Here is a 17,892-nt window from a genome sequence, read left to right as displayed (position 1 = left end):
CAGGTCACTTCTAATATAAGATATAATGGAAAGAAAGCAAGCCAGTCTATAAATAAGAGCATTCTCTAATCACTGTGGGATATGAGAGAAAATGATGACATTTATGATCTCTGCATTGTGTGCAACCAAGTGCACAGATATACTCAGAGAAAGTCTGAAAACATCTCATGAAGAAGACAGGTTGATGACGATTTTTGTTTATAAATCCTTCAGAGGAACAATATAGTCTGTTCTTTGGTGGGTCTGCATTAAAGCTCATCAGCAGGAATGTAAGTAACTTTATGCACAGCTGAAAATTAATATCAGAGAGCTGGGGCAGGAGAAGAGCAGTGCTGCTAAGCTCAGTGGCACTTCAATATCAGAGTACAGTACTCTATACATATCTAGCTCAGGTCTCAGTTCCTTGGTAAGGGCGTTCTACGGGGTCCTGCAATGTCAGAATGTATCATCCTGATATCCTATATTCAGTAATAAACTCCTGAAATCAAGGTACAAGATGTGTAAATGTAATACAGTCTTAAACTTACAGGAAACAGGAAACTACACTTAGTCAGAAGAGTCTAGCTGGAGCTGAGTCACCCTCATGAAGCTCTGCTTGGAGTGTAGCATAACAGAGATCGTGACTGAAGAACTCACTCTTATGTGGGTTCTGTACTTACACATGCACTGGCTTACAGAGAAATGCCTCCTTTACTGCATGTCATAAGAAAACTGTTGACAAAAATTTCTGATGGTCCTGATGACAAAAAACCTGATCCAGCTCCCAGCCTTTTTCTGATGGACACTGACCACAGGAAAACAAGGCTTCCCAGATGAAACTGGAGAGTCAGTACTTGACCCAATCACACAGATCCGTAAAGCATCTGCTATTTCCCATGAACTCTGGAGTGGGTGAGCTTTCCACTTTGTGAATACAAACACAGGCATTTATATTTGCACTACAAATTTAAAATAGTCATTTGGACATTGGTGTAAATGATTCAGCTCACTGATGTGAAAACATACTGTGGGTGAGCAGTTAGAAAACTCCCTAAAAAGCAAAATAGCTAAAAGCAGATTTGTATTTGAAACAAATATTAGAGTGGCATAACTTCTTCCAAGCACAGAAACAGAACAACTCAAGCCTAGAAGCCGAACAGCTACAAGTACAGTACATGAAAGAAAAAAATGAAAATAGAAAGCTAATCTGTGTTGAAACTTACGCTGAAACTCTTATTATATAGACATAGCTTGAGTCACCTGCCAGCTTGAAACTTCTATTGTGAAGACAAAGAGTCAATATTTCTAACGCAATGAACTTATATCGCTCAGCAAACAGTAAATACACAACACACCTGTTACAAAAGTGAATGTTATTTACTTATTGTGACACGGGTGCATGGAAATACTGCCCAAAGATTTGAATAATTTACATGCAAGAGATTTCATAAATAAGGCAAAAAGCTTTCCATGGTCACGTCCAGATGGAAAAAAAAAACAAACCATCTCCAGCATCACCTAACTCAGGAGGTCCCTCTCTATGGGAGTATTTCTTATGCACAAGAAATAAATAAGCTGAACTACTCCCATCTGTCATGACAGTTCATGGTTGTCAGGGGAACAATCTGAAAAACCGAGCTTGGCTTATGCTATCAGGTAACATAGCACTTACTTGCCACAGAGAAGAAAAGACTAGAGCTTTTAATCAGGAACTAAATAAATAAATAAATAAAAAGAAACAAGATATTTAACCCTGAGGCTAGCTAACTAGCTTCTCGGAGATCCCTACTGCTTTCATTCAGTCTAGAACTGTGAGATTGGAGTTGCTTCCGTGTTTCATTGCTTCTGAATGTAAAGTAGGTTTAAAAAAATGATACATTGTAACAGGTTTCCAAGCATTTTGCTAATCACTTCCTGTTCATAAGCATACATGGACTATATACTGCACACAGCACCCACCTATTACAGTAATGCAAGAGTAGCTATATTGAGGTTATGATTCCTCCCTTCCTCAGATTTCATGTTGTGATGGTTGCTATGATTGTAGCTCTCCAATGGCAAATATAGCTTTTGTAATTCATGGAGGAAGAAGTATTATTTTAGGTGAATGGATCCATTAGACCTATGAATAATCAGTCTTTTTTTTTTCTTTTTTTAATTTTTTTTTTTTTTTGTACAAGGAACTCCAATTCATTTGATAACACCCCACTGTAATATGCTTGTTTTTTTATACACCTCTGAAGTCCCCTTGCACAGTATTTTGTGCAGACAGCAGCGTGAAACTCAGTCACTCACAGCATTATGAAAGTAGCATTTTGCTTTGATACTCCTGAGTAACAACTGGCTTATACCAAAGGGAGTTCTTGTTCACATCTAAGGACCAAAGCTAAGGTAACCCTTTCTAAAGATCAAGGATATGTCCCGAGGATTCTCAGCATCATCCATTTTCAAACCTTTGGGTCATTTATGGCATTCCTTTCCTTTCTGATGGAGCACACCTTAACTTCTTCAATACTGCTGCTTTGGATGTTTTGCTCCCTATTTTCTTTCCCCCATTCTGTTTCCAGTGTGTTCAATTTACCCTGAATTGATAGGATCAGGTTCTGATTTAATTTTTCATTGATACCAAAGGGGCTGAAGATTCTACTCCTATTTTCATTAATGTTTTCATTAACATGATTTTCATTAATCTGTGCTACTGTTTGTCAGCTGCTCAATACACATTTCTTTAATGCCTCCCAAGTTTCTGCACAGGCACAGACTTCTAACAATGGCTCTTTCCCATATACCAATCCCTATTCAGAACTGGCCACATCACATCTATTGCCATTCGCCCACAACTCTGGGACTAGCTTGTCAGCTTGTATAAAGTCCCAGGCCTGTGAGGTTGAGGAAGGTATCTGCTGTTTTTAAAGATTTGCTATGTATTTTACAGGGTCAGCCCATAGCAGAACCAAAATAAATTGTGGCCAGGGTTCTGGAATTCCCACTAATGCCATGACTTAACAGGTCCATTGCAGAGGTCACATCCAGAACACTGCAAAAGCAATGCCTCCTTACAAAGCTGTGCTGATACATCAACTTGGAACAACTTTCATTTAGAATAACAGTTGATAGGAAAATCAAAAGGTGTAGCTCCATGTGCCAAAGCCTCTAACAGAAACATTTAAGCACTTACATTGGCACTGAATCAAACACTCATCTAGAGGTGTCTGAAGTTATGTAACTGTTAACATAGTTCCTGAAAACATTCGTCTTCTTTTAAGAGGCATTATCTGCTTGGTTTTGACCACTTACATGCTTCACTCCCATCCCAGAGTGTAAGCAGGAAGGCCACCTCTAGCATTTAAGCAACTGCTCTCAGAAGTTAACATCCTGAGAAAATATGGTATTTTCTCCTTATGTCTAGATTAACAAGGCTTCTGCCAGAACTCATAACACGGACAACAGATAGGACTCTAGCTCAACCTAGTGTAAGAATTCCAAAAAACAGTATTGTGACATTGCCCCTCCACATGGCACTACAGTTAATACATGCAGTGCATAAGACCGTATTTCAAAGGTCCCTGCCAATACATGAAGAAATAAGCAAATCCCTCTTTTTTACCTTAGGACAGAGCTTGTTTTCCTGCCTCCCAAGACGAGCTTGCACAGCCATTCCTCCTTGAAAGCCTCTCCTGGGGCTTCTGTTTCACCCTGTGTTTTTGTGCACACACTTTCAGCAGAGGGGAACATCTTGGAGCAGCCTGCAAAGCCTCCCCAGCTCACCCAGCACCTAAAGGGCCTGTCTGAAAGCAGGGCTGCCATGAGGGAAGTGGCCAGGCCTAGGTCCCCTTGGCATGGAGGTGCCACCGCTTGGCCCCATGCTCTTCCTGGAGAGGTGGCAGGAGGCTGCACTCACACCCAGCCCCTCGTTGCCTCCCCACACACGCGGACTCACCTTTGTGTGAGCTGTGCCGTGTTTACCCTCCCACTTCCTTGTTGCACTGCAGTGCGAGGGCCATAAACTGTACGGCTGGCACAGCCAAGCCCTCAGCAGCACGGACAGAAGGAAGAAGAGGAGGGGGATGGCAGCCAGCCCCCTGCCCTGTACCAGAGCACCGCAGGTGCCACCGTGGTGGTTGGGAGTGCAGCCCTTCCCCTAGGGATGGTGCTGCTGCCTGTGGCAGCACTCTGATGCCTGCCAGCTGCCCTCATGGTCGGGGCTGGGTACACACAAGGGGAGAACAAGACTTACTTCCCATTCTTCTCAGACTTCAGGGGTGGCAACGTGACGGCCCTGCGTGTCGGCGAGTCGACTGCACTGGGCTCTGTCTTCCTGCTGGCCTTGGTGGGCAACATCTGGGGCATCTGGCTGCTGGTGTGGAGGCAGCAACGGCTGTGTGCTGCCAACTACCTTGTCCTCAACCTCTTCTGCGCTGACCTGCTCTTCATCACCGCCATCCCATTCATCGCCATCGTGCGCTGGACCGAGACCTGGGTGCTGGGCGACGTCATCTGCCACATGCTCTTCTATGTGATGACCCTCAGTGGCACTGTTGTCATTGTCTCTCTCTCGGCCGTCAGCCTGGAGAGGGTCATCAGCATCGCTCGGCTGCACCACACTGCCTTCCGCCGCCGCAAGCTGCTGGCTGCTGCCCTTCTCATCTGGGGCTTCGCTGCTATAGTCACCCTGCCACTCTGCTGCTTCTTCACTGTGGTGCAGCTGCCCAGTGTCACTGGTGAGGTAAGGGTGAAAGCTGGATGGCCACCCAGCACGTGTGCTTTCCTCTGTACAAAGTGGCCATGCATAGGTTTTTCATTCTAGTATTCTGAAATGCATGCAGAAGTACATCCAACATGACACTCAAATACGTTATTAAGTCTGTATTTGTTGTTAGCACATGATATGGAATTTACGGTGGTAATTAGATTGTAGACAACACATCTAACTTATCTATTTGTACATATGTGGGCTTTTAAAAATATAAAGTAATACATTAATCGAAGGCTTTGTTTGAATAGAAAGTTTTCACGGATTCAGTTTAGGCTTCAGACAATTTTTCCTCGGGCACACAGAGAGATAAATAGAACATAATAGAAAAAATAACTGTAGAATGTTAATGTTAATTATTTTTTTTCCTTTGTAAACAGGAGATTCACATTTGTACTTTGGATTGGCCCAGCCATGCAGGAGAAATAGTCTGGGATGTGACCTATGCTGTTGCTGTCTTTTTAATACCAGGATTAATCACTGTCATCAGTTATTCCAAAATCTTACAGGTATTTTTAAAATATTGCAAAACAAATGAACAGTAACTCATTAGGCACTGATGTATCATCAGTGTATATAAATACATCTAAAGAGTATGTGCATTATTTGCTCAGGTAGAAGAGCATGTGATATAAAATAAGGCGTTTCAACCTGTAAGTAACAGTCTGTACTTTTCAACGAGGGACATGAACAGCATATTACCAGAAGACCAGTATAAAGTTTGTCTTAATTTATATATAGCATTTAATACTTGCATCCATTTATGTGTTATTCATATTTAAAGACTGTCAAATTCTTAAATGCTTAAAGACTTAAGCATCAGAAATAACATAAAACTGGATCTTGCTTTCCTTAAGCTTAAACCACAGGGACTCGCAAGAGTGTTGTAGGAAAGCAAAGAAAGGCAGGACTAGAAACAAAAATTCTTCCCATTTTAGATCTACTGATTTTCTTCTTTCTGCATATATTTGTAGCTCACAGGTCTTATTAGAGTACTCTTACTCCTCCACAGCTTCTGACTTTGCAAACAAAGACTGTAAACTAAGTACTCTGCATCCATGCTCTTTTTTGAGTAGGTATTGAAATGTAAGGCCAAGACACCAGGCATCACAGTGTATACTCTAGATACCTAAATTCCTTAAAAAAAACTTTTTTCATACCCCTTCCTCTTCCAAAAACTAAGTGGGATAGGAATTAGAAAACTTCAAACTAAGTGCTGGAATGTCTGTTTTTTTTTAGTAACAATATTATTGGTTCCTCAATTAGACAACTAAACTCATATTATTTATAAGGAACGTTTTAGGCTTTTGAAAGGAACTGTAAAATACACAGATTATTGAGCAAGGAATTAATTGGTGAGATGGTGAGTACCAGGAGCTGTGAGTAAATGAGGCAGAGCTAGATGTAGATGTTACCATGAACCTATGACCTACGCTCCAGGCTCTGCATGTATTGCTATTGATTGGGCTCATAGTCAAAATCATAATCTCTTTGTTTCCCTATGCTCTAACCTCATTACAATCTTGAAGTAAATGCATAAGGTAAACATATTCTAGTGAAGTAAAGTACTTGCCTTTTGCAACCTCATACTAGCTGTAGGTGAAGAGCATACAGTAACTCAGTGGGGATTCTGAGCCTGTTGAAAGAATTGCAAAAAATTGCATACCCATAAATGCCACAGTCCCAGGTCAGAGACCAGGACAGGAACGGTGTTCTGCTTGTTCTTGCACACTTGAGATTACAGCTGGTAGATTTAGAAAACACAGTGGCACATAGGGACCTAGAAGCCCAATAAAATGTTCAGGATACTGGATTACAAATCAGCCCCATGCTGCTATGCTCGCATTTCTTTTCCAACTTGATAACACAGATGCTAAACTGTGTTACCGTTCCTCCTGAACTGGAAAAGGAATGAGGCCTATAGCAGGTTCCCATATGTTATAATTGGATCTTCTCTCTCACACAGCTCTTCAGGAAGCAACCAGAACTCAGCTGAAGAATATCTTAATCCCTGAGTCTTTCCCAAGAACAGATTCACTCTAACTTTGTGAGAACACTCTATGATAACAGTGCACACAGTACAATTCTGAGTTACTAGAAGCACTTCAAAGCATTATTGTATTCAGATAACATAGCACCAATAATGATGATTCACTACAAGGATAAGACCTCTAATTTGATGAGAAATGTATTCTCCAAAGGTACCTAAATTTAATCAGAATCTGAGTATTAATTATTTGCAATACTTCCACAAATGACAGACTAGAAGGCACGTTTGTTAACTGAATTGTTTTTGCAGTGTTTCCTCTCTCAAGCAAGACCCAACCCGTGTGGAATAGAGAATAGGCAAGAACCAGTGAAGAAATTAATGTTGGGAGGATGTTATTTGTTTGTACATGACCTTTAAGTTTCTGGTCTTCAGAGCGTGGTCCAGGCGCCCACTGTAGTTATCAAGATTCATTATGCTAGGCAGTCTGGGAAAGGATCCAAAACTTATCACAATCACCCCATTTCAACCGAACATTTCGTTAAGATGCAGTCCTAGTGATTCTTGCATTCTTAGTTCTAGCCTGTGCAGCTCCATCAGGAAATATGAGGGGTACTTTCATAAGACAGATACAAGGCCTGCTGGTTGAAGACATTCTTTAGATGTTGTTTTTAAAACTGGAAGCCAAGGAGGACATACTACTTGTTTCTTTCCACTTTCTGGATAAATGTTTAAAAGTCTGCACTCTTACAGTCAAAGTGAATATTAGTCCTTTGTATTTTACTAAAAGCATGTCCTTACTAAGGCAGGCAGTGTTTGCTCAGGGAATAACTCTTGTATTGAATCCTTCAGAGTTAGTCTGATTTCTGGATTTCAAGTAGGTACTGCAGGATATGTTCAAGCTGCAACAGTTTTACATATTTAAAACATCAGAATCCTCTGCCCACAGAAGCAGCTCATGAGACTATCTCCTTCTCAGGCTTAACAGCTCCTGAGAAGCCCATTTTTCTATCACAAGTTTTGATCTATACACCTACATTCTGTTAATAACTTTGCCAGAAGTCTAGATTCTTAAAGAATACTCATTCTAGGCCATCAATCTCTGTGACATTGTCAGAAAACTGTGGAAAGAATAACAATTTACTCAAAGTCTATAACCATTATCATCTTTACCTAAACAAGGAAACTAGCAAGTGTTAGTGCTAGCATTTAAGTTACTGGTAAAGGGACATGTCACACATACAAGCAGAAAGAAGGTTCTTATGCTTTTGATTTCCTAATGAAACACCAAATTAGTCCAAATTTTTGAAAACACCCCTTCTTTACCCATGCATAGTGTAAAAGGGCACCTCAATTATTTAGTATACTTTTCTAAATATTTCAATTTTATTTAGTTTGCAACAGATACATGAAGGTACCAGACTTTAAATCTGCTGTGCAAACATCAGTGAAGACACTGAGAGCAGAGTCCTGGCTTTAAAGTTTTCTGCAAGCCCTCAAGTTTCAACATTCTATATAATGACAGATGATACACACCCATGAATAGTATATTCCCCAAACTAGCCATACTCTGGTCTACTACATCAGCCAGTAAGTTTACAACACACAGTGAGACTTCCATAGTGGTGAAAGCAGCTGCAGAAATTCAGATTAATTCATAGAACGCAATTCTGATTGATGACTGAAAAACTTAAAGTTAAAAACTTTTGACAAAACTTAAAATCCCATTCAAATTTAAAATATACTATGATTTAGTTACGGTAATACATTCATGCTCCTTCTAATACCTACCTTATAATACCAGCATAGCAATCATACAATTAGATTTTGTTCGTTCTTGTGCATCAACAGGATTGTTAGCTATGTTCCAGTTTGCATTTATGGAAAGATCAATGGGTTTATTTAGATAGAGCAAATGAAGTCATAAATAGAAGTTAATGGGATTTCATGAGTAATTAAGGCTCTATTTTATGCTGCAATTTTATGGCTTGTGAAGAGCCACGCAAGAGAATACCCAGCTTCAATAATACTGATGTGAATTCACAGCTGAGAGGAAGAAAAACCTTGCTAGTAAAGTGAAAATGTTGAAATGAAACCATTAACAAAAAGTAAACATAGAATTCTGCAATGCCTTTTTTGTAGTCATTTTTAAAAATAGGAACATCATGTACCAAGATCTATTTTTGCACCTGTAAAAATGTATTAAGAATTTTTCTATAGGTTTCAGTGAAAGATACTTTCTTCTCTTTTACTACAGATTACAAAAGCATCAAGAAGAAGTTTAAATGCTGGATTAGCCTACTCAGAAAATCATCAGATTCGTGTTTCCCAGCAAGACTATAAACTGTTCCGAGCCCTCATTGTGTTGATGATTTCCTTCTTCATCATGTGGAGCCCAATTATCATAATTATTTTTTTAATTTTAATCCGGAACTACAAACAAGATTTAAATATTTTGCCATCAGTTTTCTTCTGGATCATGCTATTCACATTTGCCAACTCTGCTGTCAACCCAGTTTTATATAATGTTGCCCATTTCAGACGTAAATGTCAGGAAATTCTCCTCTGTTGTACAGGGAACCCTGTAAGGACCAGGGTTGGTTCAGAAACGTCTGCAAGAAGTAAACGTGAACAACCTAAGTTGTCTGTCATCACCAGATAATTTTTTACAGTCTGAACTGTGACTCATTTTGGATTTTAATGTCTATACTATCCCAGTTTGACTAGGTTATCGTGCTATAGTATTATATGCTAGAGGAGGCAAAAGGAAAAAAAAAGCATTCCAGCAAGTAAAATCTTCTTGACTTCACTGCTTTGCCTCAGTAAGATTTCCACAATTTAATCTAATGGATTGAACCCTCCACTTGTACTGGAAGAAAATAAAATATGGCAATGAACTTGGTGAATGTAAAATAGTCAAAGTAAGTAGTCAGCAGAATTATATTTATGGGATTGCATTTCCAGTTGGCAAAAGTGTTATTAATTTTAATAAAGTCATAGTGAATCTACATCAAGAGCAGATCTGTTCTGTCTTTACTCTTTATTTTTACTGAGATCAACTTTATAGTGAAAATGTACATCTTCAGAAGTTTTCTGCTCTTGTAGACTAACAGAAAAAAAAAAACACCTGATTTTACAGTTAGATAACTGACTACCTGCACAAGGGTTTTGGCAAATGAGATTATAAACCTCTATTATCAACATGTGAATGATTATGTTTTGGTTCCTCCTTAGATTAAATATATGGATATAATGCCTACTAATTTATAAATAAAGAATAAATAAATGTTTACTTGTCATGTGAAAAATATTTTAAAGTTATTTTAAAAAGATGCATTTTTTATGACTTCTGTAGTCATACAAGTAAGCAGTGATATATACTGTTATTGGAATTCTTTTCTTGTTTCTAAAATGCAATTGGAAAAGATTTTCAGTATTTCGGGGGGGGGGGGAGGGAGATGACATTGTACTTGAAAACAAAGTAGAAGTTTTAGAAGTAAATACAAATATTTTGATTTTTAATTAAAACACTATTAGTCAGAAATTTAAACCAGTAACAAAAAAAAAAAGAATACGTTCTTAATTGTTGTCATCTGTCAGCAATTTAAAATAGTGCATTACAATAACAATTTATTATTAAAACCAATGCCTACATATGTACAGATATGCATACAGACAATTTGAATCCCCTGTAATCCAAGTTTATTAAAATGTTTCATTGGTTTATTAATAAAATGAGCTATGCAGTTCAGATAAATATATTTGAAATCTAAATGATGCCATCTAAAATCTTTTTAAAAGAGCACCTGATCAATGTATTAACTTTACATCCATGGTACTGTTACACGGTTTCCTTCCATACTTATGGATCTCCTTAAGAGCAAAATCCTGAAATACACACACACACACACACAAACAAACAAACAACAAAAAAAATTTTTTCAATCACATGAGGCAAAATTGAAATACACAAATTTCCACCAAACAATCCTAAACCAGACCAGTACTCAGACTAGCCTAACATACTGACATTACAGTGGAGTAGTACTTTTTTGAGTTTGACAGATATGCAAAGAGCCACTATAGCACACACCTCTCAAAGTCATAGCAAAGCAGCTGTAAAGCTACAGTTTATCTTTGATTAAATACAAAAACCTCCTTAACACCCCTAGGAATCTCTTTTTTTTCTTTTTTTTTGCCTTCAGAAATGTTAACTCCTGACCCGTGTCACTTGAAGGGCAGAGAAAAAACAAGAAAGTATCCTACACTTTATGCAATAAAACACATCATTAGCTTTCTGACTGCTGCAGCAAATGAAGCAGCATTTTAATTATGTTGCCTGATGCATCATACAGATGTCTTTCCTGAACATATAGGTTGGAATTCAAGAGCATCTGAGTGGTTATATATTTCCTATGAAGCTTCATTATCAAGTAGGTACCAAAATCTTGTTTCATCTGCCTCTTTGATTTCTCTTAAATTTGACAGTCTTAAATACTTTTATGTTGCTTCCAAATTCTCACTCAAGACAAAAATTTCATTTTTATTGTTGTCAGGCACTTTTCTGGTGGGAGGTGTCCTTGTCCCTGCCTATAGCAGAGGGGTTGGAACTACATGATCTTAAAAGTCCCTTCCAACACAAACCGTTCTACGATTCTATGATTTTTCTGGGTCACTAATGAGGATACTGAACAGCACCAAGCTCAGTAGATCTTTCATGCACTTTGTTATCAGGATACTTTACTACATGGCAATATATAACTCTCTGTTTGTAGATCAGATGAGCAGGTAATAGAGACAAGAGTTGACTGTGTTCACCTGTTCTGACTTTCAAATTTTTCAAATACACAAAACTTCCTTCAGTCCATCTCAGTTTATTCCAACACATTATTTAGAAAAGCCTTTTATCTTGATTTTCAGATTTCAGTGATGATGACCATACAATGGCTCTTGGTAAACAGTTCCAAAGGTTAATGAACTTTGGAGTTAAATAAATGGCTATTTATTTCTGCTCTGAATGTATCCAGTTTAAAGTTCCAACCATTTTATTTTATTATTCCTGTGTTTGCAAGTCCTTTACTATCCAGTTCTCATTGCTTGTGTGGACAAGCACAGACTTTGCTCGGATCAGTCTTTAAACTCCTTCCGATGAGAAAAAGATCAAGGTCTTTGGAACAGTCACTACTGGACACATTTAACAAACTTTCTATCACTTGCTTTGCTTTTCTTTGAAATTTCTAATTCATTCTCATACCCTTCCTAGTTATCAGTATCATTAAACATGACAGATTGAGTGGACCTATGCCAAGCACAACAGCCTCGTACGAGTCTGTAAACCCATATCTGACATCCATGACTTATGCTTTCAAGACTCACATTAACTCTTTTGTCCATGACATTACGTTGGGAATTCAGCTGACTCGACAGTAAATCTTCTGCAGACACCCTGTCTTCCAAAATGCAAAGGTAGGAATGGGGAAACAATGCTATTTTCTGTGCTCTAAATACTCCAATCTATTTTCTCTATTCTTCACTACTGTATTCCTTCATCAACTACTTTCAAGGAAGGTAAGCGTTCTGATTAAAGAGATAAAATTTCCCTTTACAGCAACTAAGAAGTTACTGTGTTTAATCATACCACACTGATTTAATTGTTTTACAGCTTCCTTTAATTATTGTTTCAGCTGATACGATATGCCACATAAAAAGCTATACACCTTGGCTCTCCTTCAGATAAGGGAAGTAAAAGTTGAAATGCACTTATTACAAGTTCCAGTTTTCAAATGACAATACTAAAGCCACTAAATATAACACTTAAAGCATTTGCTATTTAAAGAGACTCCCAATACTTTTCTCACTAAACCCTGAAATAAAATTATTCAAAAAAAAAAAAAAATTCTTACCATTATGAACGATAACTCTGTATTTTCTGTCCAAGCAGAGGTCTATCTGCCTTTGTCTAACAATTTTCTGTGCCTCTGGAGGCAATCCCTTGGGGTCCCGGGAGAATACAAAGGAATAGCTATCAGCACAAGTGCCATCTTCATTTAGCTCACGGCAGGAATAATGAAGAGCATATGTATCGTAATCTGTGTCCACTACCCAGTGATCATCATCTGGAACAAATCACAGCAAAGCAAGGGAGTTACAGAGACACAAATAAAATGTAGATCACTGCCATAATTCCATAACTTTAATACAATAACAGGAGAAATTACAACGAATATTGGTATAAATGATAGCAAATTAGCTGTTAGGTTATACCTATGTCCAGTATTTGATTCTACGTTCTGAGGGGAAGTTTGTTTATTTGTTTTAAAAATAAGCATATATGTTAGGGGCTATGAGGAAGAGAAGAAGGAAGGGTTGGCACTACTGCTTCTCCTCTAACACTGGCACAGAACAAGAGCAGCATGAGAAAACGGTAGTAAACATCCTGTAAATACATGCCTGAAAATTATTATAAAATATGGCACCAAACACAAAAACGGAACCATATATCAACCACCATGACTATTAATGTTTTCTTATTTTAACAAAAAAATGTTATGATCAAAATAGTTAATAAAAAAAAAGAAAAAAAGAAAAAAGTGCTCTTTGTTATGCTAGTTGTGCTCCAAAATACTCAGTCATAAATATTCCCTCCCAGGAATATAACTTAAGTTATATATTTAAGGTAAAAGATTAATACAGTTGCCATTTGAATGCAGTTCTCTTCCCCATCTCTCCTGTGGGTGGGGACCACAGCTTTTAAGAAGATAGAGCCCGAGGTCAGTCAGCAAGTATCTGAAGTATCCGTGAAAACATGATTCATCAGCATGCTTTGAGGCAATTCAGCAACAATTCAAGAGCAATTGGCAACCAAAGCATTTTTTTTGACTGTGCTTTTGGAGAGAATGGAGCTTCAATCACTTCCAAATTCCATCTGCTGCTCTTGGAAACAATCCATAGAAATGTCTTGAGCTACAAGTAACTGAATGTCTACTTCACTCAAGAAACTAATTTTGCATAGAGTGTGAAAGATGACAGGAAAATATGAATATATATTTACTGTATGATAATTGTAAAAAGAGATAAATCTCTGCATTTGCATATACTAGATTATGCAAAAGAATAGTCATAAAATCCTCTTCCCTACTAGACCAAGTCTGACATTAGGCTTTTCACAGAGAGCAGGAACATCCAGTAAATGAATTCTGAAACAAAATAATGAATAAAATACTAAAAAAACACTACATTTACCTTTTATTTCTTCTGAACAGTCACTTTAGATTATACAATTGGGTAGTGAACAAGAGAAATATGAAGATATACAAAGGCCCAGTCTTCTCTTGCTTAAAGAGAATCAGCCAGATGTCTCATAAAAAATAGCGATCACCTTGTTCACATTAAGACTTTGCTATATTATAGTTACTGCATGCTTTAAGTGTTCAAGAAATCCAACATCGTACTTCTTTCTTCCCCAGCATCAACATTCAGCATAATCATGCTCTTAATTAGTTCCACATCTTCTATAGTTAATTACTCACTTCCTTTCTGCAGAAAAGAGGCAACACCCCAGTACTTCATCTTGAACTTGGCAGGATCCTCTGTGTCAGTGAAAGAGCCAATCATATCAGCACAGACATCCCAGTTACTGCAGCCAGGGAAAAAGAAAATATCACGTTCAAACCTGACAGCAGACTTGGTGAGACTGTGTGACTAGCACAAGGATAGCAGGCTGGATTCGATCAAGATCAAGCAAAGCAGAAGGGTAGTGAAATAGAACAAGAGGATGATTGCAAATAGCTTACTTGAAGAGTCTGACTCTGCCCTTTGCAGTGGCACTCATCTGTCCATTCTCATCTACAGTGAACTGGGCAACCACATTGTCCTGTAGAAACAGCCCCTCAGGATCTTTTTTTGCCATGGCGTACCAGGTGCCACTGTACTGCAAGGAAATGAAAAAGCCTGCAGTTAGACCTAGAAGTATGGAAAATACTAAAAACAGACACTGCAAACTGGGGTAGGATGATAAAGGGGATGAAATACAGATCTCTGACACCATGCCTTGAAGTTTTACCTATAAAATAAATCTAGCTCTACCAACAGCCTAAGACCACCAATATGTCCTAGTGCAGACACAATAAAGAATTGACTGTTTTTCCGGCATCCTTTTTCTGTTTGCAGTTTTCTTGTATTGAGAAAAAAACTGGTGGAAGAAGGATAGCTACTGGCAGATCTTGATAGATCTACATATAAATAAGTTTTCCTTTATAATTATTCTGAAAACACCATGCATTTTTTGCAGAAAAAAATGAAGTCACTACACTCTTTTTTTATTTAGACCACAGAAGGTGAGAGCTAACCTCAGTTTTTGCAGTATTCCTGTATCAGTTGTATCAGGATCCAGTAGTACTGTGAAGGTACAGGCATCAGTACACACTCCCACTGTTTTAAGGATTGCAGTCAGAGTGAAAACATAAACACACGATGCCAGATTTTGTAGCCCAGGAAGGACAGCTAGGCAAGCTACCACATATTCTGAAGAGAAAGGTTTACCCTGTTCTTGTCGAAGTTCTCCTTGACTTTGAAGCTGCTCACACGGCAGTCCCGCTCTGCCATGCTGCTGCCCAGAAAGGCCAGCGCCAGCAGCAGCAGAGCTCTCCATGTGTAGGCCATCCTGTCCCTGCAGCAACAGCAAAGAGACAAACAACATCAGAAATGGCTTCCGTCAGAGACCCAGGGAAGGGAGGAGTGCTGCCCCAACAAGTCCCCAGGGCATTGTGCAGCTTTCCCTGATGCGCCTGCAGGAAAGGTGCCCAGATGCCCCCAGCCCACTGCAGCAGATCCCTTACAGACAGCTCCGCTCCCTGCAGCCTCAAGAGAGTTCTGTGTTGGTGGCAGTGGCCAGGATGTCCAGACAGGGAATGCTTTATGTAGTCCTGAGGCTTTCGCAACCCCCCTGAGGAACAAAGCCAGCACTGGAGGGGGAGGAGGGAGGCAACTTGATGAAGGCTGCAGTCTGGGCCCCCTTCACAATAGCCCCTTGCATAACATCCATGGGCTCCAGTGGTCTTTGACCCTTATCTGTAGTCAAGCACCTCTAGGATCAAAAGCGGCCCTGGTTTGACCAAACTCGAAATGCACTGTGGGGGTAGGGGTGTGCACCTATGTGGTGAAAACAAAGGGAAGGAGAACTACCCCATCTTCTCACAGTGGGGGAGCCAGCTGCCTCCACCTTCTCTGCCATTGTACACACTGCAGTCCAAAGTCCTTCTTACCCAATATGCTCAACCCAGTCACAAGGTGCAGGCTTGTTTCCTCCACCTCCTCCCCAAATTCCTTTCCTCTCTTTCACTGATAAACACAGGAAAACATCATACTTGCAAGTTTCTGCTAACATCTCTGAAATCCTGGTCTTGCTGGAGCCACTTCAGATCCCCACAGTGGGTTCCCTCATGCAACCCAAAGGACGACCCAAAGCCACCTCATGCTCAGCTCTTCAGGACAGTAGCTGGGGCCTTGCAAGACCCAGGAAACTAGAACGCTTCTGCATGGTGCCTTGAGGTGATGGGACGTATGTGTTCTGCAAATACTTGAATGCATGTACACACCACATTTGGCCCTCTTGACAACAACAGTAAATCAGAGCTTCCAGAATTTCTATTTTGTTTTTGGTAAATTTGGTTATATAAACCATTATTTTTTTTTCTCCTGTCCAAGCAGATTTTGCTGCCTCTCAGTCAATATTTGTACTATAGTTTCAACATCTTTAGGAAGCATTAGAGAAAACCGGTTAATTATTTTCTAGATATGTAACCAGAGCAGGAGAGGAATGATCGTTACCAAGAGAACTCATTACCTACTTATTTCACCTCCAGTTTTGAAAGAATAAAGGCAGAATTCTACTAGTTGAAGGGCCTGTGTTCGTTATTTTAAGAATTAAGTGAAAATGTAATTCAAATATGGAGACATCAACATATCATACAAATATTGCAGTAGTAGCTGCTGTACAGAAATAATGCAGTTTATTCAGCACGATATTTCCCAAAAATGTTCTTTAAGCTTCTATTCATCTCATCTAATCAAAAAATATCAAACTTTTTACTGTTACTGCCCTTTACAATCTTTTTCACATGCAAACAGTGGCACAGACTGCTTGGTTTATCTGTTATTCTTTCTTTTCAGCTTAATATTGGATCCTTGTTGCACAGATAGCAAAGTATTTCTGTTCACTTCCTCAAACATCAAATGTCTTCGGCTGCTCCAAAACTATTCAGAAGCCTTTGATTCCCTAAATATCAACAGACTCTTTACCATATATAATATTAAACTTCTTTTTGGACTAAAGACCAGATTTAACACAGGAAACCAGGAAAAGTCAATTGATATTGTCTTAAAACTATCAAGAGTAGTCTTTCAAAAGGCCAATATTTCCATTTTTAAACTGAGATTTCAAGTTTGCTACTTTCCACACAGACTGAGGAGCAACAGAAATCTATAGCTTGAAAGTAGCTTCCAAAACCTCACCCCAGCATCTAGCAATGGTGATTCCAGTTATAGAGAGATTGTTACAAATTTCACAAAACATACATTAGTTTTAATATATGCATTAATTCTATTTACACGATCAAAATCAATATAGACTTTCTTCTTTCAGTGTCCCACAACTGATAGTAAAAAAAGAAAAAAAGTTTATTGCATTTATATTTTCTTTCAAACCAAAGAAAACAATTCTTTCTTAGTTCTCTGTCAATTTGGGAAATGTTATTTCTCTTAATTTTGTTCTCTTCAAAAATTTCTATACAGCTTTATATTCCCAAAAAGGTTCCTTCAGGATCATACCTGTACCCAAAAAGCTTTGTCAGTATCACAGTTAGTCATGAAGAATCTGTGGTAAATGTTTTCAAAGGAGTCTATGCTCCCATATCCAAAAGAATCAAAATTGGGTGAAATTTGGCTGCCTCTGAAAATCTAGGTCACTAGTCCTATGATACTTACTGCATGTTGTCGTCAGCAGCTTTACAGACAGGACACCAACACAAATTTCACCAAAACAAAAATTAACTTCTGCCAATAATTTTTAATAAGATCAGTACAAAATGTGTGTGAGAGCCGTTACAGTCTCTTAAATTAGTCTGAGGTCTTCAACAAAAGTAAATCAGAAGCACAGTGTTTTGTATTAGGCATG

The 17,892-nt window shown here is 38.7% G+C and overlaps 3 protein-coding genes across 4 annotated transcripts in view; 1 reads left to right on the top strand and 2 right to left on the bottom strand.

Annotated features, from left to right (window-relative positions):
- Positions 1 to 4,450, bottom strand: part of MYOF (myoferlin) — a 92,796-nt gene extending 88,346 nt beyond the window's left edge. The window contains exon 1 of the mRNA XM_040703097.2: positions 4,217 to 4,450. Within this exon, the coding sequence (XP_040559031.1) occupies positions 4,217 to 4,223 (7 nt within the window). The 5' untranslated portion in view covers positions 4,224 to 4,450. The remainder of the gene's footprint in view (positions 1 to 4,216) is intronic.
- FFAR4 (free fatty acid receptor 4) lies at positions 3,968 to 9,733 on the top strand. Its single transcript, XM_003641481.6, has 3 exons — positions 3,968 to 4,705; positions 5,113 to 5,241; positions 8,977 to 9,733. Exons 1-3 carry the CDS (start codon positions 4,175 to 4,177, stop codon positions 9,379 to 9,381), a joined length of 1,065 nt encoding a protein of 354 aa, XP_003641529.3. The 5' UTR covers positions 3,968 to 4,174; the 3' UTR covers positions 9,382 to 9,733.
- A 487-nt stretch (positions 9,734 to 10,220) lies between these two features.
- On the bottom strand, positions 10,221 to 17,875 carry RBP4A (retinol binding protein 4 A, plasma). Of its 2 annotated transcripts, none has more exons than XM_025151488.3 (6): positions 17,703 to 17,875; positions 15,261 to 15,387; positions 14,513 to 14,649; positions 14,249 to 14,355; positions 12,623 to 12,835; positions 10,221 to 10,607 (listed from the first exon to the last, which is right to left on the bottom strand). In XM_025151488.3, the coding sequence occupies exons 1-6, from the start codon at positions 17,705 to 17,707 to the stop codon at positions 10,594 to 10,596; spliced, it is 603 nt and encodes a 200-aa protein (XP_025007256.1). In that variant the 5' UTR covers positions 17,708 to 17,875; the 3' UTR covers positions 10,221 to 10,593. The 2 variants fall into 2 exon arrangements, with proteins under 2 accessions (XP_025007256.1, NP_990569.1); NM_205238.2 differs by lacking the exon at positions 17,703 to 17,875 and adding an exon at positions 15,557 to 15,610 and having other exon boundaries at positions 10,405 to 10,607.
- Positions 17,876 to 17,892: the final 17 nt, after the last annotated feature.

Source organism: Gallus gallus, chromosome 6 (genome assembly GCF_016699485.2).
Source record: "Gallus gallus isolate bGalGal1 chromosome 6, bGalGal1.mat.broiler.GRCg7b, whole genome shotgun sequence".
Taxonomy (NCBI): Eukaryota; Metazoa; Chordata; class Aves; order Galliformes; family Phasianidae; genus Gallus; species Gallus gallus.
This window is presented reverse-complemented; position numbering and strand designations above follow the sequence as displayed.